Source organism: Tachysurus fulvidraco, chromosome 14 (assembly GCF_022655615.1).
Source record: "Tachysurus fulvidraco isolate hzauxx_2018 chromosome 14, HZAU_PFXX_2.0, whole genome shotgun sequence".
NCBI classification, from domain to species: Eukaryota; Metazoa; Chordata; class Actinopteri; order Siluriformes; family Bagridae; genus Tachysurus; species Tachysurus fulvidraco.
This window is the reverse complement of record NC_062531.1, coordinates 19,562,180-19,586,562: the sequence shown is the minus strand read 5'-3', so window position 1 is coordinate 19,586,562 and position 24,383 is coordinate 19,562,180. Positions and strand designations below refer to the sequence as shown.

The window sequence follows — 24,383 nt, the reverse complement described above, 5'->3', positions numbered from 1 at the left end:
GTTATGTTGAGATAAGAATTTTTTTTTAAATAATGCATGACCTCTTAGATCTTCTGTAGTTCACCAACATGGATAATGTAACCTGTGACACGGCTACATTCTGTCACCCAAAGAGACAGTACCACACCTACCACATCCAAACACCACAAAGCCAACATAGCCACGTCAGGTCATCAGACACACCCTCACCCCAAAACAAAACAAACAAAAGAATTGTTTGAGACGGTTGTACAAAACTCAGTTTTTTTTTTTATTAAATTCTATCTTAAGATTTCTTTTATTATATAAAAATTCTACAGTGACAGGATTGGCATGTAACCAGAAAAGAGAGCACACCATTTAGTCCTTCTCATAATACATAATACAGAGCACAAGAAAAGTACAAAACAGACCGAACAACAATGGGTACACCGTGACACAAGACATGTGCGAGTGCGTTTGTGTTGTAGTGTGTGTGAGTGCATGTAGGGATGAGAATTGCTTGTGTGATCAAATAAATAAATGAGAATTCTTCAGACGGGAGTTTGTCCTCTGTTTAAAGTGAGGAAATCATGTTGTGCATTTAATTACAGCTCGTTTTTTTTATTTTTTTTATCCACAACCATTCACTCACATTGTGTCTCACAACTCGCCATACACACGCACACACACACACACAGCTTAAAATCTGCTACACAGTGGACATTCACACTTGCGCGACACACACACACACACACACACACACACACACACACACACACACACACACACACACACACACACACACACACACACACACACACACACTCTGTTTGGGTTCACAGACATGTCTTCTACATATATCTGAGATTTCTCTGTTGCATGCTCTCACTCACATTACCTTCTGTCGTGAACTGATAGGAAGGTAGGACTGATCCGCTCCTTTCCCAGTCATCCACACAAAAGCATGCACTATTAAAGTTGTGTTGGAGTCGTGGCTGGTGCGTGTCGAAACAAACGCACACGTCAGAGACCTGTGACTAAAGATTTCGACGAGTCTCATTTAACTTCACTTTGTCCAGACATGTTCAGTAATTTAGACTGAACGCTGTAGTGTGGGGGTGAGGTGAGGTGTGTGTGAGAGTGCGAATGTGTTTCCGTTCTGCTGCGTTTTCTTTTCCTGGCATGGAGAACTCTACAAAATCTACCAGTTTATATTTTTAAAAACATCCAAACTAGAGACCTGACAAAACACAATACACACCGTACACCATGCCCAAAGTTATTTAGCACCAAAGAGTTGGATTACTATGATGTGTGTGTGTCTTTGACATCCATAAGCGTAAACGTAGGTACACATACCACCTGTGTGCATCAATGATGCATATCACATTTGTGTAAATAGATAATCATTTCAGAGGTTCATGCATGCTGTTTTCACCATTATTTTCTCTGTGGGTGTGTGTGTTTCAGTCACTATCACTCGTGTCGCTGCTAGGATCACCCTGCACTTTGTTACGGTGCTGCATGGCACGATGATACGCCACCTGGACCGACTTCCTGATGTTGGACTTCCTGCCTTCCAGCATCTTCTCCTTATCCAGCTCTTGATCGACCCCCAACGGTACGAGCTTGGAGCGTGGCAACCATTGCCTGAACATACACACGCGCGCACACACACACACACACACAAAAACAGACAGAATCAGTTAAACACACATGCCCTCAACACTTGTACAGTTTTTGACAGTCTAGGCACATTTTCAAACCACACTGTTCCATTTCATTCTATACTTTTTCATACTTGTTTCCTCTGCCCTATTTACTGCACTTTGTTCTATAACACAGGATGTGCACTAGGCGAAAAATTTCTTAGAAAAGTTGAAATGACGACAACAGTTAAGAGACTTCGGAATTAATAAAAAGCATAAAAGCATGGAATCATTTCTCGTTCTGTTGTATTCGATACGTTAAAAAAAAAAAAAAAAAGATCTATAGATGATGAAAATATAGTAACTGGCTGCTTGGGTCTGATTCGGATTACAGTTACCCGAGTTAAGGTGGGATGATGGTATAATACATTAAAAAGGGGGTGAAAAAACATTAACAGAGTCAGGTGCATAGCGAAGAAAGTGAATTCTCTGAATTTCTTTTTTTTTTTCTCAGAATTTCTTCTTTTTTCTGAAAGTCTTTTTTTGGAGCTACATTTGCAAGCCTAGTCATAAATGGTCCAACAGCTCAAGCTGAAATGTTGGATCAGCATTTCCATTCAGTCTTGCAGCCAGCTAAAGTGTAAGCTGGTGAGTTTGACAATTTTCATATATAACAAATACCAGGACTGAAGGTTTCTTATGCTTCAGGAGAAATGAAAAATAAATAAACAAACAAATAAATAGATAAATAATGTCTTACACCATATTTGTTTTCTTACTAGTCACTATTACAGTTGAGCTGAATTCGTATTGAAACGATGCATAAAACAAATGCACAAACCATTTTTTGGTACATTTGTCATATACTATTATCACAACAGCACAGCAGCTGATTCCTGAATCCGATCGGTCAAGTTAATTCTCTCTAATGTCCGTGTCATGTTTTCTATGGCTGTAATTCTTTATATATCACTTTAATTATATTAAAGTGCTTGTTCTAATTCATAACTGGCTCTACTACAACAAACAAAGGGACAGGGTCAAATATAATGATATATTTTTATTTAAAAATTAATAGAAATAAATGAGCGTTTAATTTTGACATTTAACAACAACAAAAAAAAAAAGCAGTGCAATCGATGTGGGGGTGAAGTTTTTTTTTTGCAAGATGTTTATTTAACGTCTGCAACGGCAACTTTTTGACAGTCAAAGGTAACGCGGGGTGCAAGGAAACCTTCACGGCTGAAGACTTGGGTTACTGAGAAACCACAAAGCACAGCAAGCATTTTTGCCAGTGTGATGTTAGAGAGTGAAAGCGTGTGAAAGTGAAGAGCACATGAATAATTGTCTACTGTTGTCTATGTGGAGCACCACAACACCCAATCATAGTTCTGATCTGACTCTCTGAAGAAATACAATTGAAAAGAAAATAATAAATAAATAAATAAATAAATAAATAAATAGATAGATAGATAGATAATTAAAAAAAAAAAAGATTAAGATGTCCTTATTTCAGATATAAAGATCTACAAACTGTTCCAGTCAGGGGTGTGTAATGTTATCCAGAAAAGCCTGGTTAGGATGCAGAAGCCACACCTGACAATCTACTGTAATCATATATCACCCGAATACGGTGCGGATTGTACTGGACAGAAAGGAAACCTTGCCCATTGTGCACCCGGCTGTTTGAAGCTAAGAATGGCAACAATGGTTACAGGGCTCACTGGCTGAAACTGGAAAAGACATCAACAGTATCATCAGCTCCTGGAAGAACTAGCCTGGGAGATCGGCTGGAAAGAAGCCATTTCTGAACTTCAAACTTAAAGGCATTCCTTGGCTAAGGCTTGACAAATATGAAAGATTTTTAGCCTTTATATGTGGCACAGACCAAATATGCACCAATACTCAGGTAACACCATTCCAAACATGAAGCACGGTGGTGGTAGCGTCTCGTCCATCAATTTTATAACGTTATCTCTGTACAGTACTGGTGATTTATCTGGAAAAGCAGACTGGGAATTTTATTGTCCAATGCAGCTGCCTGTTTTGCATCTTGGCCAAAGACAAAGCCCAGACTTTAAATGAACTTCTTTGGCATGAAAACTGGTGTCCACCATTTGAGAAAGCTGGAGTGGCAAAAATGCCAGAATCGCAATGCTGAATGTTCAAAACGCAGAGAAACATGTAAGACAACTCAAATCAGTATAAACTTGTAAGGGTGAATACTTTTCCATGAAGCAGTCTTTAGGCTTTGTTTGTTCCTTGAAAACGAGCCAAATTTAATACGTTTAAAATATGAACCCTTCTGGACGTTTTTGTCTATTCGGTGGCATAGTTTCCCCAATTCTTTTGGCCGTATCTCTCTCTGCGTTTTAGCTAGAGAAGAATTTTTTATGGGAAAAACCTTTATGTACTTTGGAAAGAGTATTTCAAATTTTTGACCAAGTCAATAATTTTTTTCTATTCAAATTTTACGTGCGCTTTGAGACCAAAAATTATTAATTTAGTTACATTAATTTTATCTAAAAATATAGATTATAGATTACATTTTTTTCTTCAAATTGTTTTTTGCAGTTCTCAGTAATTGTTTAAAAAAATTTGTTGTACTTTTTAATTACCAATTAATTAGTGATGTCACACAAAATGACTTATTTTTAATTAATTACTAAGTAATTAGTAAATAAAAAGGTTTTTTTGTTTGTTTGTTAAACATTTAGTGGTTTTGATAAGAACCGAGGGCAATTAAACAGATTTATGAAAAATGAAAAAATAAAAAAATAATAATCTGATATATTTTTATATAAATTTAATTTAGTGGACATTTAAGTGGGGGACTCTCTCTGGACAGACTATATTTGTTCTGTTTTTGGTGTATGCTTATGTTATATTTGTAGCTCTACATTTAATCTGCATTAGGCGACACCCTTATCCAGAGCCACTTACTTTTTTTTCTCTGAGCAACTGAGGTATAATTGAGGCCCCTTGCTCTGGGGCCCAGCCTTGCCAAAATGGTGGACCTTGGATTCGGACTCACAACCTTCCGATTGGTAAACCAACACCTTAAACACTAGGCTACAACATCCCACTCTAGCAATGTGAAAGGTCACAATCACAGAGATGATAATGACTTGACTCACCAAGTTCTCTTGTTGTCAAAGAACAGCACAAGGAATAGATGCTCCCGTGCTTCCTGGGTCATCTGTTCCCCCAGCTTGAGCACCTCCAGTGGGGGAACAGGGATCGGCACACCCCTATGGAACATACCCTCCCGTGGCATTTTGGGATCAATAATCTGAGAGGTAGAGAAGATTGACACGTTACGTTTTCTGCTGCGTCTTAAATACAGTAATGCAACTGAACTAATCAGTCTTGTGGTATTGTGTGATTATGTTTAACACATCTGAACAGGCATCGGTATACGTATTTCCTGCCAGTTCCTGACACAGCTCTGATTCTGACTGTTATAACTCAGAGTGACTCAGAGCATCTCAGAGTCTTTAGTCTAAAGTAAAATACTTTTCCACATGACTCTAAATGACTCTATCCCATGAGCTGCTGTTACAGCGACACACAGTGGACTCGATTTTATAATTGCATGTCTGAATACAACTAAAGATCAGCTTCGCACGCCACTTCTTTATTTCAGTCCTCTCTGGAAAAAAAAAACCTGAAAAGGTGCAAGGATGTAAAAAAAAAAAAAATGATGTAATACTGATACATTGAACGGTTTGATATAAGTCAAAAGATGATCTGTGTTTAAAATGCTGTTTTATTTACATTACAATATGCAGTGTTTGCTTGTTTACATTCCACTTTCTTTTGCCGTAAGTTTAATGATCTCTCTGTGATCGATTGCTAATGCCTCGTTCAGCCTGTGTGCGGCGCGTGCAGCTGACGTTCGTCCATTACAACAATGGACATGACTGAAGCTACATCGTGTCCGTGTCATGTTTTCTATTTCCTATTATACAGGTAAGAACGAGGGTTGTATATTGTAAGAACAGTGTTGGCTTGTTTACATTACGAGGGTTGTAACATGTGTAAGTGTGATGCTGTGTAAATGTTTTATGCTGTTCATGGTAAATGCATTACAACATTGGACGTGACTGAAGCTACATCGTGTCCGTGTCATGTTTTCTATTTCCTCTTATACAGAGGCGTAACAAAGGCAAGCCTGATTTTTTTTTTTGCTGTATGCTGCAGACTTCCAGCTCCTACACTTCCTGTTAACCAACTTAGAACATATCATCTTTGGTGGCAGAGCACCTGACTTTTCAATAAGCAAAAGTATACGAACAAACAAGTTGTAAAGGAATAACACTTGATATTTAGTCACATATCCCTTCATTGTGGTAAGTGCATGAAGCTGAACCCACTCTCATGACCAAACCGTTCTCTTGTGATGATTTTTTCAGGCATGTTTTTGGTGTTTAGGGTTTTTCCCTACAGTCTCCTCTTCAGGAGCTAAAACGTCGATCGATTCTGGTCACTTAAGGTTTGGTGATTCAGTTTTCCCCCTGTTGAGTTGGTAGCATGTGTTTTTGGTCATTGTCTTTCTGGATGATGAACTTCTTTTCATTAGATTGGGCTAATTTCTTTGTAAACTGAAAACAGAATGTTCCTGTGGACTTCTGAACGTAATCTGCTGCTACCATTGCGAGTTATTTCAAAATCCCCACCATGCTAGACACACGAGTGGATCATTAGTAGTTCATATTTCAATTATCATCTCAAACCCGACTCTAGAGAAAAGCAACAGGAAAAAGAGTTTGCCTTGCCATTTTAATGGGATTACATCTTAAAGCAAACTTTAATACTTTACAGAAATAAATATATTAATTTATCCCTAATGAGCAAGTCAGAGGTGATGCTGGCACGGATAAACCCCCCGAGACGTCACAAGGAAGACTCAAATGGTAACCTGTACTTATCAGGTTAACACCAGACAGTGCAGTTGTGAATCATTACACGTCTATAATCGTGTTCTATTAAGTAACTAAGTGCAGTTGTGTAAACCTACGAGCTTATGAGTGTGAGCATCAGAATCAAAATTGATCAATGACTAGAGTTTTATAAACTTCTTTGTACTGAGGTTAAGGTGTGGATTAGATTTAGATTCATTTAGAACAGCGTTAATTTTTTTTTTTGCATTACTAATAATGTCAGCGCAAGGTCCTCACAAGGACAGTAAGACAAACGTGTGTATGTTAAGCGTATGTAAGAGATAAGAGTCAGCGAGTCAGTCTGTGTGCTTGTGTGTGAGATTTACCAGAGCAGGATAAGAGGGGTATCCTCGACACTTGGCCCATACGAGATCGAGGGCATCTAGTGTGGTGTAGTCCGATGAGCCCATCCAGCAACCTGACCTACTCCGGCTTCGCACCACTGAAGAGGCAAACACATATTAGTGAGCGAAAGTTCTGTGTCCATCAGTGTGTGCAGGTGTGTAGCTATACTCACAGTGTGAAACGCCTCTGGCTCCTCCCACTGAATAGGAGTCATTCTCTGTTCCAGATGTTTCCTCGCTGCTGTCGTCTGGAAACGTTGAGCGTGAGAATGAAGTCTTCCCACGGCCCTGCTTTGAAGGAGTGGTACTGATATGGGAAGAAAGACAGAAGGCTCAGAATCAGCCATAGCCAGAAACTAAACTGGTTAAATTGATAACCAGTTAAGTACCAGTTTACCGGTTAAATTGATAACCAGTTAAGTAACTGGTTAGCTTGAATATATATAAATATATTTTCACAATACTTTTGTTTTCAGAACTAACCGTTACTAGCTATGACTAGTCAGTTTTCTCATGTAAAACTGATTACATAGCAAATACCTTAAACAGGATTACAACCAGTACACCAGATCAACTGTCGAATCATGAACTACTAGGTTAGAGATTATATACACGCGAGCTGTGGTGTGTGTACCTTGTTCTGTCAGAGGCGGCACTGCTGCTGCTGCTGGTTGTAGACTCGGAGTCAGAGCTGGAGCGGGGATAACGTGGCTCGTTCCTGTAGACCAGGAAACTCTCAGTCACAGGTTTACTGCCACCATCGAACCCGTTGCTAGGCAGACCTGAGAGACAGTTAAAGAGAAACTTGTCAATCCAAATGTAACACCCCCCCTAACATAAAGTCAAATTTAAGAGAACATTGGCATTTGTAGAGAGGATGCCGACAGTGACATAGCGATAAGGGACCGATGTCGTCCGATTGGATCTGGCTCAATTTAAATACATTATCGTACCTTTTCATTTTGTAAAATACAGATCATTTTGTTTAGAAGACTAGGTTTTCAAAAACACACACAAGTCCACTATAGTCCTTAGAGACTAGTTAGACAGACTAACTCCTACTAAATGATTTATTTCAGTCATATCAGACATTCATATTGTTAGCCATGATAAATATTATATAGCACTAAGAGAGATTAGCCAGTATTGTGAAGCCTATCAAATCACTTCATGTCACATTGGAGATAGTCATGTATCAAGTCTATAAGTATTTATGTATGTGCTTACTGAGGCCTACGTGATCGTTGTCACTCTCGCTCTCAGAGCTGGAACTAGAGCAAGGGCTTCGTGGTCTCTTGCGCTGACGTGTTGTGGTCATCACAGGGAGCTGTGGAGGTCCTATAGGACTGGAGCTCATTGCCCCAGAGTTGTGTATTATGTCGCGTCTTTTAGGGGGGCGGCCGGGACGTTTCGGGGGTCCAGTGGCCTTTGGGTTCTTTTTGGAGAAGAGGATTGAGGTTCGGCGACCCACTTCAGATGCTAGCGTAGAGGCAGTAGCAGTGATGTCTAAACAGAGAATGTCAAAAACGGGGAGAGAGGAAGAGGTTTATGATTTTCACATACACATCCCCTATTAACTAGTGCATGTTAAAGGAAAGTTGTCAGTGAAACACCTGCAAGACTGAATACTGCTTTACTACCTGCACCTATTTGGCCCCACCTTTTCCACTAATCTCCTGGCTGCTGCTTTCCCCTCCCTCGTCATGACATGCGACTCCTGAAGCATGGTGTACAAGGTTAGAGCCACGCTCTCCGGACGCGCCTGATTCTCGGTTGCCCCCACTGGACCCACCATCCCGCTGATGCGCTAGCTTGCGTTTAATGACCGTCATCTCCTTCCTCAGAGCCTTGGCTCGACGTGAGCGACCGATGCTGTGCTTCCCTGAACTGACGTCATCAAATTGTTTCTGTAAGACCCGTAACTGCTCCTCTAGTGGCAGACGCCGCAGGTCTGAGATACAGTCGGGCAACTTCATCAGTCAGTATATAAAATAAAAACAATTTCCGCAAACCAAAAAAAGGCCAACTTACCGTCTTCATTAACAGAAGGGGACATCTCTCTTTCCCTGTCCTGCTCTCTCTCTCTCTCCTTCTCTCGCTGTCTTTCTCGTTCTCTCTCCCTCTCTCTCTCCCTCTCACGTGGAGATTCAGGGCTGGGCTCTCGGGGCAGATGCAAGCCTGTTTCAAAGTCGTAGCCGATTCGCTCGGCCTGTCTCCGAGCCTGTCGCAGGATCCCACTGCCTGCCTCCCGCAGCCGCAATGCTGCCCGGTAGAACACCGTGTCCTTGGCATTGTATTTGAGGCAGTTGTTGACAATGAGCAGAAAGTCACCCTCAAATGTATCAAAGCCAAGATAGCGATGAGACTCCAGACTTGTCCACATGGTCTGGAAATCCATGGGCCTCTCGATGTGATCCAGGTAGTCTGGGACCTGTGATACACACACATCCCTATGTATTCATGCATACATGTGAATTTATGACATACACACAAATTTAAGCTTTTAGTAGCTTATTTATGCTAGAATATTTTTAAATGGCCTTAAATACAGTCAGCATTGAATCCTTGGGTGTAGCAGGATGCCGGGAGACTATATATATATATACATACACACATACATACACACACACACCCCAGTATTTGATGACTGAATTCACTGTCCTGAAATAAGAATGCTGTATTTCCAAAGAAAGCCAGTAAAATAAATGTGAAAACAAGGTGAATAATAAAATCCTTTATTGCCCCTTTTCCACCGAGGCAGTTTGAGTGCTGGTTCGGAGCCTAATTTAGAACCAGTTCTTTCTTTTTCGACAGCCAAACCACCGGCTCTGAACCAGGAAAAGTGGTTCTTATGTAGCACCAAAACGTTGCTGGTCTAGACTTAAGAACCGCTGGTGTCAGGGGCTGTGGGCGGGACTACTGTCAGCGCCTTTGATAATGTACCTTGAGGATACTGATGTTTAATACACTTTTACTTTACCGCAGTGTGATACACTATCAGCATACATGATAGTAGGTAGCTACATGCTAAGGCTAAGTTTTTTCTGTGTTAATGATAAAATAACGTTATGTACTTTCTCGAGTACACGTTGGATTCGCCGCGTTTGGATGAGCATGAGCATTAACAGTAAAGCCACATCCATCATTGTTGATGTGTTTGTGTTTACCGCTGCTGCGCTAACGTTGCTTTGTAATGTGACACGTATACAGTGACGTCACACTCGGCTCTGTGATGGGTCTCTAGCCGATGGAAAGGCAAACCGGTTCTTAGAAGGTTCACCAGTGGAACCAACTTTGAACCAGCACCCGTGCTAGCTCTGAACCAGCACCCGGTTCTTTTTGGTGAATAAGGGGTATACGTCTATTCCTAAAGAAGAACCCATGAAAAGTGAAGCTGTGTTTGTGGATGCTAGCAATGTTTGTGGATGCGTGTACCTCATTCAGTGGCACAGGCTCAGTGAAGAAATTGCTTGTGTCTCGTTCCTGCAGCTGTTCCAGCGTACTCCTCAACAATGCCAGGAACGGCGTCAGCTGCATCTCCAAGGCTAACTGCTGAACCTTCAGCTACAAAACGATAAAACAGTGGTTTTTTTCTTTTTTTAGTCCAGGATCATAAAAACCAACAGCAGGATTTTAGAAACTGTCTCACCGCCTCCCTCTTGAGTTTCTCTCTCTTGCGGATGAGCTCCACGAGAAGTCTGGCTCTCTCCAGGTCGTGCCTGAGTCTCTGCCAAGCTTTTAGCTGTTCCTTCAGCGCTGTATGCTTCTCCTCACCATCCTTTTTTTTTAACACAGGTTTCAAAACAAAGTATAAGTAAGTACATATTCAGATAACATGTGCTTCTTTTAAAGTAAAGGAGAAAGCTTTTCATTGACTATATATTTGCTTATAGTTTACATTTACTGCATTTAGCATGAATACGTATTCAGTACTAACAAAAACAAAAAACACTGCATATCCATGTTAGAATAGATCAGGATCCAACAATACCATTATTTTAAAGCCATTCAAAAGAGGAGTGTTGGTCAAAGTCAAGTAAGTCAGCCTCAGCCGATAGGACATCCAGGGAAAGTTCATTCCGTTACCTGACTGCCAGGATAAAGAAAACATGCTTGATGCATGACTTCCTTTGTCCTGAGGGATGGTTCAGTGCATTCATCTAAAGGTTTAAAGGGAACGTGGAACAGAGACTTCTCAATGTGATAGGGGTCTGTTTTTTGGTTTTGTAGACATGTATCTATGTTGCACATAAGATTAGGGCAGCGACAGGAACCAGTAGGACTAATTGACAGGAGTGATGAATCCAATCTCAAGATAACATGAGATTGACCATGTAGCTTGGAAACACAGGAACTCATGCACTTTTGCTTTTGTGTGTGCGTGTGTGTGCTCGTGTGTGTGTATGTACAGACCGTGGTTATAGATGGAACAGGTTCCACGTTGCGTTGGGACTGCAGGTGTGTCTGAAGGCGACGTAGCAGAGGGACACCGTTGCGACTCTGTCTCTTTAGGGTCCAATAAGCATGTAGCCGCTGCATGAACTGACTCTTCCTGGGTACTGTTAGATTGGATGTGATCTTGCTCAGCCTAGACGGTATGAGAGACAGAGTTGGGGATGATTAGAGAGAAAGAACAATGCAGGTACACTACATGACCTCTAAAACAGCAGTAGGTGTATTAGTTATGCAGTAATGCCGTGAAGACCAAGACATGTCCGAGTAGTTAGAGGAAACTGGTTAATAATTTTTAACATTAAGCATTAAGCACACCTGTGTGGTGGTATGCATGGCACAGACACCACAGGCGCAGCCGCTCTCTTCTCTGCTAGGATCTTCCGTGCCCTCTTTAGCTTCCGCCTCGATTTGGCCTTTGCCCTTTTGGCCCGCTCCTCTCCGACTCCACCGCCGTCCTCCTCTTCCTCATCCTCTGCCTCGCTGAGAGAGGAGCCGCTCCCGGTGCCTCCTCCCAGAGGACGGGCCGTGCCGGGTGGCGTGTGGACGTCACAGTAAGCTGTCTTGCGCACGCTGAACGAGGTTCCGTTGGCGCCGGTCTCGCGCACGGGCTCCATCTTCATGTAGAGCCCAGCTTGCTGTGCACACGTCACGTGGAAAGCCGTATAACAGTTGGCCTTGTGACACTGGATACATGCCCCGGCCCCACGCTGCTTACATATGTAGCATGTCAGCTTCCAGCGTGCCGCCGGAATGTGCTCGATGCTGTCGATCGGCTCCAAGAAGACTGTGTTGGCAAAGCATACCTGTGGCAGTCCAGTAAAAAATGATGGGAAATAGAAAATGACAGATGGGAAATAGAAGAAAAAAAAAGATTCTGGCTCAAATTTGCTACAACATAAATGTCACTACAACAGGAGATTGTGCCTGTTCATCCTACTGTAACTGCAACACAAATGGCACACTATTCAAAGACAAAACTAATCACTGAACAGCATATTCATGCAAGACAGGGAGTGTGTCTAGAATACATTCAGTTCATCATGAATCTTAGCTGCCAGCTTCCTCACACACCTACAATTTGTGCACTGCTGCATGTGTTTTTTTTTTTAGACAGCATTACAAAGCTGGGGTGGGTGATACAGCAAAGAAATAGGTCAGTGCTTTAATATTTGAAGGCATTTGCATGAACAGAAGAGCATCACTGCTCCACTAAGCACCAACGAGAGCCCAAACCATACACTCACCTCGGGTATCCACAATGCACACACAACATGAGCCCAGCGAGCGTCGTCGGTCTGCTTGAAGGCTCCGCCCTTGTTAGGGCACAGAGCGCAGTCGACTGCACGGGAAGGTGACTGCAGGCAGCGACGGCAGAGCCACTGACCCTCTGGGATGTAAGGCACGCCGTAGCACTCCTGGTGCACGGCTAGGTTACACATGTCACAGAACAGTATGACGTTGCTGTTCTGACATTCGCCGTCGTTGCAAATGCAGCACACGGCGTCCTCGTCGATCAACGCGTTCGGCTCGCCCTGATTTAAAGGTGGTGACGGGAGAGAGGAGAAAGAGTGCGTGAGAGACTGACATTCACTTGCACCACATAAGGAACAGAACTTATGCCATGCACATTGTTTCTCCTCTTATAATACATCGATTTGACAACAGGAACACGTTTCTTTTTTATTAAAGAATAATATTGTTTAGATTTTAACTGTTTTTTTTTTTTTTTACAGCTCAGTGTTGTGGAATGTTAGTTCCTGGATCTCTTGAAGATAATAAGACAAATAAATGGCACATCCAGCCATCTGTCCTGACCTAAAAACCTAAATCTTCAAATGGTGGATTATGATATGTTCACCCCTGCCCTATGGAGGTTGTTGCTGAGGTCAGACTGCTTTTTTTTTCTCTCTCCAGTTTTCTTTGCTTAACCTGTTTGATGTCTTCTTGTTAGTACACCAGGGGTCTGTTTATTTTTCAGGACAGAACAAACTGAGATATTTTCCCATATGCATGTCTCCCGTAGACAGCTCCCTGGTCCTTATGTTGGTTTATTCTTTTTAACAAAATGCAGTCTTCGCAGGTGAAACCCAGAGCTCAAACCAAGCGCAAACAGTCAGAGTTTGAACTGTTTAAACAGTCAAGAAGAACCGAGCTTGCTGTTCCCACACGCTCGGACTGGACTGCATCTTAACCCTTAGGTTCTGTTCAGGTCTAAATGTCCAATCAGGTAAAAATGTGGTTTCCAAAATTTAGGCCTAACCTCACTTGCATAACTAACTCACGACTTGAATATGTCAGAACACAAAAAATTGAGGAAAAAAAAATAAAAAAAATAAAAATAAAGGCTGTCAAACCTTATTGTGGCTCTCGAAATAGGATTCCTTTTCTAACCGATCCATCAGGTATTCAAACACCTCCTGAGGGATCTGCGTCACTCCGTCACTACGCCGTTTGTCATTCATAATATCCAGCCAGATATAGTCTTCCTCATCGATGTCATACTCCACCTCCTCGTCCAGCTCCTCCACAGATTTATCTATGTACCTGTGAGAAGGAGAAAAGCCACCACGACTCGAGTCGATTAATTAAATAAAAAGACGAGGAACTCAAAGATGTTTTTATTGCTATATCAAATCATACAATTATTCATTAATATGATCAGTCTATGGATGAAACAACTGATTCTTCAGGAGTTGTAACAAAATGAATAGCTTGCTTTGCTACAAGCACCTAACTTCCCTGTCACCAGACATTTTATGATTTTATTATTGCCAAGGTCGGGTGTGCTTTATATACCAAAGTATACATTAGTGGTTAAATCAGAACTTAGTATAAATTATAAATCATCGAATAATCCATCCAACCACTTCTCCCACAAAAGGTCATGGGAACTTGGACCCTATCCCAAGGGACTCTGGGTTACAAGGCGGCAGCAAGCAAACCTATCAAAGGGCACAATCTCTCTCTCTCTCACACACACACACACACTACAAACAATGTAGAACCTACAATGCATGTCTTTGGACTGGGAAGGAAGAATCATGTGGAGCACATGGAGAACATTTATACGAGGTGGAGGTGCAATTTCAACCATAATTGAAACGCTCAATTTCTGCTACATCAGTCACATTGGATCATAAGCCAGGAACAGTGTGTGAGACAAAAGCAAATTCAGAGGTCTACAGATACACTGACCTACTGCTTGTGTCTTAATTTTCAGTACCTCTGCTTCACTCAGTGCTTTCTTGTATCCGGTCAATTTCGATCCATTGAATCAGAAGCCGACTTTGTTTTAAATGATTACCTGTCTCTCTGAAACAGCACTAGTTTTGTATTAGTTGTGACAGTGACACAAATTTACCTGTAATAAGATGTTGGTCTTGGTGGTGCGTCTGGTCTGTCTTGATCCAGCTCTCGAAACACAGCCTCAGGCAGCTTGACCGCTGGCCCTGGTGGATTTCCATGATGATGCATAGCATCCTTCTTCTTTTCTTTGCTCTTGTGTTTGCCCGCTTTGGGTGTTGCCCCTGCTCCTTTACCCCCATTGGCTGCAGCGGGGGTGTCAGGTCTGTCCTTTCCATTGGTCCCACTTTCACTGACCCCGTTCTCACCGTTGCATGTCGTGGACCTGCCTACTCCATCATCAGCCTCACTGTCCTCCTCAGACACCACATCGAGGTCCTCAAAAATGCTTAGGCGGTGCACTTTGCCATGGATCTCCAGCTCCACCAAGCGCTGAGCCTGAGCGTAGGTCATTGTGTCTCTCCCAGGAGAATGTGAGTGGTCCGAGTTATCTGCTGGGCTACCTGGCATACCACCGTGCCCAGACATAGGGTGAACGTTCCCAAGTTCAGAGCCATCTCCGGACGTGGGTAGTGAGGAACGAGCTGGGCGACCCTTACGTTTCTTCTGCGGTGTTCCTTGAGCAGAAGGTGGGTTGTCGTGGTCATAATGGTACAGGTGGTACTCGATACCACTGTAACTCTTGTAGACCTTGCGACACGTCTCAATCGGGCATTCATATGGTGGCTTGGTGGCACGCAAGTTATGGCAGAATGTTTTCACATCAAAGTCCAGCCCCATGCTGTCAGCGTGCGTTATTTCAGCTTACATCTAAAAGATGAAGAAAAGTGTTTTCTTGCAGTGTGATTTGGATTATCATGAAATCTTCATCAATAATAAACAGGATTCCTGTCTACAGATGAAAAAAAAAGAAGAAAATTTTTGAAACAATGCAAAAAAAACAAACAAACCCCAATACAACAAGTTAATAAAGAGCATTAAATCTATACTAATAACTAACCATTTTACAGTTATCTGTACATAAGCATGGCATATGTGGGCCTTACTGAATCTTTTGCCACAAATTCGGTGGCAGGTGATTGTCTTTGTATTGTGTAGCATTGTGATTTCCTTTCACCTGAACTAAGTGGCCCAAAGCTGTTTCTGCATGACAATACAGCCGTGCGAGTTTTAGGCCTATTTGTTCTACACCAGTACCTGACCTGACTAACCCTAATTAATCTAGTGACTAAATGAATGAAAAACAAATCCACAAAGCTATACTCAAAGATCTAGAGTAAAGCCTTCCCAGAAGAGTGGATATAGGCAACTTCATATTAAAGCCATGCCACTGGAACAAGATGTCCAACCAGCACATTTAGGTCACAGTCAGGTGTCTGCATACTTCTGGCTTTACAGAGTTAAAAAAAAAACTATTCAATAGAATAGGGGGGGTAGAGGGAAGTGACATTTTAAAGGGGGAAAAAAAGCATAAAAGATTCATTTCATTTGATGCACAAAGTGTTTTTACACTTTGCGTAAACTACTTCAAAATTCCATTTGTCCCCTTTGCTTCATTTACATTTACATTCAGCAGACACCTTTATCCAGAGTGACGCCCTGCAGTGGCAGCTTGGTGGACCCTGGGATTCGAACTCATGACCTTCTTGGTAAGTAATCCAACACCACATCTCTGCTTCAAACATAAATACTGTCTAATAAGTCATAATAAACACAATAAAAACATGTTTACGATTTTAGCTCGCTTTTTTGAAAGTGCCTGAAAATGTAAACACAGGACAAACAGCTCGAGGAGCTTGTTATAGGGTTAAAACACTGGACTCTGTCAGGATTCATTCATCAGTCCAGTGAAGGTGTGTAGTTGAGCTGTGTGTCGAGTCTCGCGCGCATGTAAACAAACCGAATCATTCGGTTTAAAAGTTTGGCGCTTAAACACAACGGTGTTTATAAACCTAGTGTTTAATGTAAATAAACGGGTCTTAAAGCAGCAGCAGCAGCAGCAGCAGCAGCTTGTAACACGGTTTGTTAGTTTTTTCCCCTTCAGGCTTCTGGATGAATTAAACGCGTATGAAACGCTTTACTATCCTCCTCTGACCAGAACACTGCAACTTGATCACGCTTTCTGCTGCACAGACCTGCTTTAACTGCTATAGAGTCAAGCTAACAAACAGGCTAACGGCGAAACGTACCGTTTACGCTCGAGCAGAGGTTTAACTGCACGCGCAGAACGGTTTCGCGTTAAACACGCGCTCTTTAACTTTTAACGGTTCTCCCAACAGATGCAGGTATATGAACGGGTCAACACTCACTACTCCAGTCGCTTGTCGCGAGCGCAGCGCGAGCTCCGGTCGCTTGACACCGTGCACAACGCGAGCTCCCAGTCGCTTGTCGCGAGCGCAGCGCGAGCTTCGAGGATTAAAAAAAATAATAACAACACACACAGGTCGCTTTCCGTGTGTATCTGACCGAAGCTGCTTGAAATAACCGTTGTATTAAAAAAGTAAAAGGCGGAAAAAGGAACGCTGGTGATTTAACTGTAAAGGGAATAATCCAGGAACTGACTATGGCGAACAAAAGGGCTACACTGGTGCCATGGACGCGTGTCGACACATTCGCCATTACAGAACCACGGCCTCTGTCGAATTAGCCTAGAAAACATCAGTCTCTGTCCTTATATAAAATTCGTCTTTTATTATAGAAAGATAGCATCCATAAAATATTAACGAAAAGCGATTCGCACACAAGAACGACACGTTTCCGATTACTTCCTTTTTGTTTTCGTCTCTGCTTGATTTACTTAGATTTTTTTCGAAGGTATTTCTCCCCAGGAATTTTTACGGGGGTCGTTTTTCATGTATTTTGAAACAACACGGGCATAAATTACGGAAGGAAGAAGGAAAGAAAGGGGGGAAAAACGTTTAGGCGCCATTGCGTTACGAAAATGTATTTGCGAATCTGCGAACACGGATCAGTAGGATGGACGGACCCACCACGCCGTGATATATTTAACAGGAGGAAATTTCTAGTCGAGCCGCCAGGGGGCGTGTGGTATACTGTATATAATAGTCTAATATGATGCACAAGGGAATAAAATCAAATTGATGCAACTTTAAGCTTTTAAGCATTGTGAAGGAAGTTTGTAAACGAAGCTACATATTTATTCGATCGTATTTTTCTTTGAGTGGCTTTGAATTAAGATTGCAAAACATCACTGTTATTGAAACAGGCATTAAATTACACTATAGATTTTACTAAAGTATTTTCATACGCATAAAACAGTACACAAATAAATCAGTGTTTATGCTGCATTACATGATGTACACTTTGTTATATGCCTTAAAGCTCTGTGCAACACCGATATTAATTGTGCTTCATTAATCTTTAAATATCTGTATTCTGTTTATAGTTCGAAATACGTACAGCGTAAATACGTCGTTTGCTCCAGTCTGCACATTTTCATTTGTGAATACCTCAAAACTATTTCCATACTCCAGCACTATAACTTTTAAACATATATACAGCTTGGATACTCATCAAATTGTCAGCTTCTGAATTAATCGGTGTCTTTCATGAAAAGTAAAAATTCATATATTAATAAAACAAATAAATTGTGTGTAATATCTGCGCACACAAAAAGCTCAACCATACATGGGACACTAGTTTAATTTGAACACACATTTTTATTTCCTGCAGAATGCTGGTTGCAAAAGAAATATCACCTGCGATATTTGGCGATGCTTTCCTAGACAGAAAAAGGTTCTACTAGTTGGTGCCAAGCACTTGTAGGTGGATTTGCCTTCATCCAAAATCACTTTTTTTTTAATACTCTTCAGGTTTCTTTAGTATGTTTTTCTTCCAGATTTTCAGAACCATATCTATAATAACTCAGATGCCTGTCTGGAGTCAATATGCTGTTAGATCATTAAAATATCCATCTACAGCCACAAAAACATGTTGCATAAAATGTCTTGGTAATTTTAAAGATTTAAATTCAATCTAAATTTCAATCAATTTCACCAAAAGCTTATCATGTAGCAGGGCCAAATTAAATGAATTGGCACACGCATAGGAAATGCTATTATCAAGCACAAAATAATGTTTATTTATTTATTTCATTAAACATATACAGTCTTTGTGATCAGAGTGCAGCTTTTTAGGCTGGGCTGAAAAAGGAAATGCAATGTAATGGGCAAATTTGAAGCAGAAGCAATGAAACATGGCTTTCATGTAGAAAATGGTAACAATGAATAATTCAGTTCCACATCTGCTGGACGCGTATTCAGACTTGGCAACTGGATCAAAAAATACAAGTAACAGAGGACAGAAATCTCTTTCTATATATATGTATATAAAAAAAAAGGTATTTCATCCAAAGCAGAGTATACTGCATAACAGCCTACGTTAAAAAAAAATCCAATTCAAACTGAATTGATGGAAGAATAACACATACATGTTAAGGGGAAAAGAAGAGGGAGGAAAAAAATATACAAAGCAAAATAACTGTACATACATTAATTACAAGCGACCTGTATAATTCACAGCTTGACAAAACTTACGGCTCACAACCTCTTCGAATGCAGGGTATAAAACTTGGCTCGATTTTGAAGGGTGTAATCGAGCGCTTCAACATGCTGGTCCAAGTGACAAACATGAAATTACAAAAGGGGGCAAGTGCAAAAAGTTCTAGTGTAGCAAATATTCTAGGTCATCCCAATCAAAATTTCGTCTAATTTAAAATATTGGGAGGGGGAAAAACAAACAAAACAATTCTGATTACCAAGTGTGACAAATTGACACATTTCCTGATTTGAATTCATTTACTTCCTAATACCCCTGCGTAATTAAGTGGCATCACAGTATCAAAGTTTGCAGGCTTGGAGTAAGGGCCGGATTTGGCGACTGTGTGTATTGCTATTTAAACGCTGTGTAGAAAAAAAAAAAAAAGAAAAAAAAAAGGCTAAATCATGCTGGTCCAAAGAGTAAATCTGATTAAGGAAGAGGGAAGTGCACGAACAAGACAGTGCTCAGGATGCTAGGCCAAATCCCTCGAAAATGAGGAAGATCTAACATCCGCTAAACAAGAAAACGGACGGAACATAACGTCTAATACTCGGGTATTGTTCTCATCCAGCAGCAGAGTATATTCGGATCGTTTTTATTTGGTAGGTTTTGACTGGGGATGAATTTTCTTCCCAAGTTAGTGTTGTCTGCATTCGTTTATTTTTTCCATATACTGGATCACCCGAGTCATTCTAGCAGCATAAAAAAGAAAAAGCTAAAATCTATTATAGTAACAAGTGTAAACTAAATATTGCACCACCCTCCAACCTCAAAATAAACAACATCCAAGACATACACCAATAAAAGAACCCACCAAAAAAACCCCCCCACAAAATTCACTTGAATTAGTGTATGGCTCGCTACAGAGATCTGTGGCATGCTAATGTTAGCACAGCCCCTCCTCTTTCACCTGGATAGTGCATAAGGCTCATGACAAGGCAACCCCCCGCCCCCCCCCTATTTTCTTGGAATTTCCAAGCCAAACTGTATCAAACGTCCCATTTTACACGTTTCACTGCTACTTTGACTAATGCGTTCTATAGCTTTTGGACCCCCGACCCAACCTACAAATTTAAACCTGGACTGAATTTTGTAAACTTTACAGTGACCATGCAAAAAAAGTTTGACTTGCCCTCGTATAGACAACATTCTCAAGCACCGCATCGCACAAACGTCTGCAGGAACAGGGCCTGGTTTTAGACTACAATATCAAAGACATGCAATGACCAGTGTTCGAGGTATAAAGATCTGTGAATATGTTAAACTGTGCTTGTACTGAGGGGATCGTAACACCAAAAAAGCTTTGCAGATGCTTATTTTGGTGACGGAGTCTTCGTGTGGTGCTTTGTCTAAAAAGCATTAAAACTGTAAACAATTATTTATTTATTTATTATTTACTGAGGGGATCGTAAGAACAAAAGAGCTTTGCAGATGTTTATTTTGGTGACCACGAGCGTCTGCGTGTAGTGCTTTGTCTAAAAAGCATTGAAACTGTAAACAATTACTATATAGGGATGAGGAAAGGGTGGGGTAAAGGTACTGAATGAAATTTCATGGGGAAATTGTTCAACTCTCAAGGCACTACATTCCCCTTAAAGCTTTTTCTTTTTTCTGGATTCGCAGTGTGCAATGAGACAGCACTCGGTTGTATGTGCGCAGACAATTCTGTCAGTCAACAGTTACAAAGTCAAACTGTATGTACCGGAGTCAGAGATTTGGTTTTTTTCTAGTATGGATTTTCTATTACAAACAGATTGAATTTAAAACTATTTCCGATTTGTTCTTTGATGTTTGTGTCGTATTTCCTTTGTGGTTTGTGTGAGTAGACTCTGGCAGCCATTGGCAAAGGTGTTTTTGTCCGTCTTAGCCTTAGCAAACGGTGATTGCTGAGCTGTTGTGGAAAAGACTCGACAGACACAGACCATAAAATGATGTGTCACTATGGCTGTAGAATAAAGGCCAGTTGCAGTTGTTCAAGCACGATCGCACACACCGACACTATTAACAAGCACTGAGGCTATGTACAGATGTGTCTGCTGTCAAATACAGACTGTTGCTGACATCAATAACACTGGACCAATGCAACAGGACTATGGGTACTGTAGTTGCAGTGTGAAGGCCAGGGAGACCTGCACATCATAGCATGTCTATGACAGACGGTGATTGTTTACCAGCCAACAGAACCAACTAAGTAGGAAGTTACTGTTACAACCAGGGAGTCAGTGGATGATCGGCATAGTTCTAATTTACATAGCATAGTAGAAAGCTTTGCATTACAGAGGAACACCAACAAGGGACAGTAACAATGGCATGGTTATAGAGTTCTGGCACTGCCTTTGCACATGGGGGTTTCTGAGCCATTCAGTGCCATAGGAAAGGACTGCAGTGCAGGGTTCACCAATGTAGAGAGGGGTATCATACCCGGTGCACCAATCATGTTCACTGGCCCCATTGTGCCAGCTGGACAGGAGACCTGAGGCCACTGGGATGGAAACCCAGAAGCTGGCATCACCCCTCCAAATGGGCCGGTGGGGAGCAAGTATGATGGATGGAGAACGGGTGAGGGTGTGTTACTGAGGGCAGGCGGCACGCTGGGACCCGGAGCAGCTGCAAGTGGGCACGAGAGAGGCAGCTGGAATGGCAAGGACTTTGGGGGTGCAGAAGCCCTCATCTGCATGCACAGAGATGAGACAAATGTGAGGAGGAGGAAGAAACGGTTAGTGTAAGTAAAGAGAGTTAAAAAAAATGGGGGGGAAAAAATCAAGAGCTACTCTTTAGTTACTGTTTACTTCTGTTTAGTGCATATCAATTGTTTATGGCATAAAGGTTTGTGACACCTGACCATCACATTCATGTGCTGTTTGAACATCACACTATAGACTTGGGACCTCTATTTTTGTACACATTAGTTTTTTTTTTTTTTTAAATTATTTCTACTAATTGATAAGTTGTCTAATAAAGATGTCTAAATCAGAAAATCAGACTGATTTTGGACCATCAAAGGACCACTAATCAGTGGAATAAAGCTACATCTGAAGGATGTACCTGAACTGTGCCTCCACTCATACATGTAGGCGTGCCCTTCAGGTCCTGATGCCGTTGCTGCTGTTTGATTTGGTTAAGGGAAGGGCGGGGCTGAGGAACGGCACTGAGCGTCTCTTTTGCCCAGTCGTCAACCAGCTTGTGCAAGTCTTCGGTGAACGTCCGCTTCTTGTTATTGCTGTTGTTGGTCTGAGCCTGAGCGAGTGCTGTGAATGGCTGAGGATCAGGTACAGGAATGGCAACGGGAGATAGTGCTGATTGCTGATTGGATGCTGAGCTTACTGAAGTTGTGCCACTGCAATGCGATGACCCTAGAAGAGAGACAGAGGAGAAAGGACACCTTAAAAAGAAAGAACAAAAAAGAAAAAGGACAGAAACAGTGCCTAGCACTGAGTCATGGGTAATCAGTTGGCTGCTTATTGATGTGAATCTGGCCTTCTTTCGGCTAGTGCACACATGACTGTTGTTATCGCTTTCCCCAGCTAGTTGGATATTTCACCATTTCCAGACAACAAGCAGCCAAAAGATTTCACTCCCCCACATAACTGCTGATTCACATCTTATCAAACATGCAGACAAAAAGAACAGAAGCAGCACTTCATGGGAAGTGACACCATCCACTGCCATGCACTATATGAAGGAGAAAAACAAATGAAGTGACAAAACACTTCATTAGTGCGTTTTTACACTCAAACACAATGCTCACTCTTGTGGTCATGCCAAGAGACGACAACAAAAATAACGACAAAAAGGAAAAAAGGGGATAACAAAAGAAAGGAAGAAAGATCTACATAGTAAGAGTAAATGGGATAGTTACTACTACTGCGCTCTTTGCCTAGACATAGTCGTTTCAGAGTAGACCCTATAGAGAGGCAGAACAATACAGACAACACAGGGTTAGGGGCAAAGAGGGAGACGCTACACACCTTTTGCTCACTGGACAAACTGGTGGACAGCCACAGGCAGCAACCAATCAATTCATAAACACAGGATCAGTGTAAGGAGGTGCAGGGTGATTAAATTAGGCTGTATGCATGGGAGCATGTGCATTATTCTTGAGAAGATTGGGTCCAAAATATATTTTAAAAGTGGGGGAAAAAAAATAAAAAATGGAAAACAGAAAACGACTCATTAACCAATTTCATTTTATTTATTTATTAATTATTCTTCTTATTATTTTAAATAAACGAAATGCTCTGAAACTTAGTGCGTTTAATTTTTTTGCATCTTTATACTTCACTATGCCCTCTGGAAACAAGGTTAGAGTTTATCCAAGCAGACTTCTAGCTAACACATGCAAGCACATCCACAAAAAGCGAAGCACCATCCATTCATCACTTCCTTTGATGGTTTGAGATGACATTATGTTCTTGTGCCATGAATGTAATGTATAATCAAACCAGATGAAGCTTTGTCGTCTGTATTTCGGGAGAAATATGAAAAAGATGAAAGACACCAACTGCAGATGAGATGTCAAGTCCAGCACTTGCAAGATTTTCCCGAATCTATGATTTTTCGTCGTTTTTATGGGTGTAAAAGATGAGAATAGTCACGCTCTGGTGAGAAACACCAGCTCAATTAATGCAGACTATAGTAGGCCTGGTGATTTTTAAAATGAATGCCCCTGAACTCGTGTTATTTGCTTCCACCACATAAAGCCCAGTGACGAGTGCTACTTCTATAAACTAGTCAAGTTATGAGTTTTCATCCTGAGAACAAAATTGTTATTTAATACTTAGAGAGAGTCATTTCCTGATTTCCATTTGCCAAAAAAAGAAAGCTGATATCACGCTGATTGTATCAAATGTGGCTGGTGGGACACAGCAAATTCTGTTTAATCTGCACACACTTAGTTTATCCTGTAGGGGGTGTTCTACAAGTGGCTCTCCGATGTTTAGTAGCATCCACGACACAGTCCTAACAGACACGCGCACTAAAATCCAGGTCTCCAAGACCAGGAGTGGGAGGAGTAACTAAGTATGGAGTCGGTCACTTTAAAAATGAAGAAAGAAAACAAAAGAAATAATCAAATGAAAATCATTGATGATATTTAGAAAATATTAAAATATTCCAATTAAACAAATGTTAAGAATATACTAGAAAAAAGGCAAAAACAAGAAGGACAA

The 24,383-nt window shown here is 41.3% G+C and overlaps 2 protein-coding genes across 12 annotated transcripts in view; both read right to left on the bottom strand.

The window, feature by feature from the left end:
• Positions 1 to 229: 229 nt before the first annotated feature.
• On the bottom strand, positions 230 to 17,510 carry brpf1 (bromodomain and PHD finger containing, 1). Of its 5 annotated transcripts, none has more exons than XM_027167406.2 (16): positions 16,845 to 17,498; positions 14,714 to 15,465; positions 13,707 to 13,896; positions 12,597 to 12,884; positions 11,668 to 12,155; positions 11,311 to 11,485; positions 10,547 to 10,675; positions 10,333 to 10,461; positions 8,929 to 9,328; positions 8,558 to 8,848; positions 8,125 to 8,403; positions 7,532 to 7,679; positions 7,071 to 7,204; positions 6,880 to 6,995; positions 4,748 to 4,902; positions 230 to 1,611 (listed from the first exon to the last, which is right to left on the bottom strand). In XM_027167406.2, the coding sequence occupies exons 2-16, from the start codon at positions 15,433 to 15,435 to the stop codon at positions 1,428 to 1,430; spliced, it is 3,828 nt and encodes a 1,275-aa protein (XP_027023207.1). In that variant the 5' UTR covers positions 15,436 to 15,465; positions 16,845 to 17,498; the 3' UTR covers positions 230 to 1,427. The 5 variants fall into 5 exon arrangements, with proteins under 5 accessions (XP_027023207.1, XP_027023208.1, XP_027023206.1 ...); XM_027167407.2 differs by having other exon boundaries at positions 14,714 to 15,547; positions 16,965 to 17,498; XM_027167405.2 differs by having other exon boundaries at positions 16,965 to 17,496.
• Positions 17,511 to 19,585: 2,075 nt separating this feature from the next.
• The window catches only part of LOC113656247 (serine/threonine-protein kinase WNK2-like), a 41,300-nt gene continuing 36,502 nt past the window's right edge, over positions 19,586 to 24,383 (bottom strand). For 5 of the 7 annotated variants that reach the window (XM_047822955.1, XM_047822954.1, XM_047822957.1 and 2 more), the window contains 3 exons: positions 23,075 to 23,119; positions 22,261 to 22,568; positions 19,586 to 21,886 (listed from right to left, as the gene is read on the bottom strand). In XM_047822955.1, coding sequence (XP_047678911.1) covers positions 21,530 to 21,886; positions 22,261 to 22,568; positions 23,075 to 23,119 — 710 coding nt within the window. In that variant the 3' untranslated portion in view covers positions 19,586 to 21,529. The remainder of the gene's footprint in view (positions 21,887 to 22,260; positions 22,569 to 23,074; positions 23,120 to 24,383) is intronic. The other 2 variants (XM_047822956.1, XM_047822958.1) reach the window with 1 other exon arrangement.

What these genes read in the sequence shown, in the direction of transcription:
- brpf1 (XM_027167406.2), bottom strand. Translation starts at nt 15,435, where the DNA reads ATGGGGCTGGACTTTGATGTGAAAACATTCTGCCATAACTTGCGTGCC. An exon ending in ATTTCGAGAGCCACAATAAG is followed by an intron (nt 12,885 to 13,706) that starts GTTTGACAGCCT and finishes CCTTTAAATCAG; the next exon opens with GGCGAGCCGAACGCGTTGAT. An exon ending in AGCCAGAGGCGTTTCACACT is followed by an intron (nt 6,996 to 7,070) that starts GTGAGTATAGCT and finishes TTGCCTCTTCAG; the next exon opens with TGGTGCGAAGCCGGAGTAGG.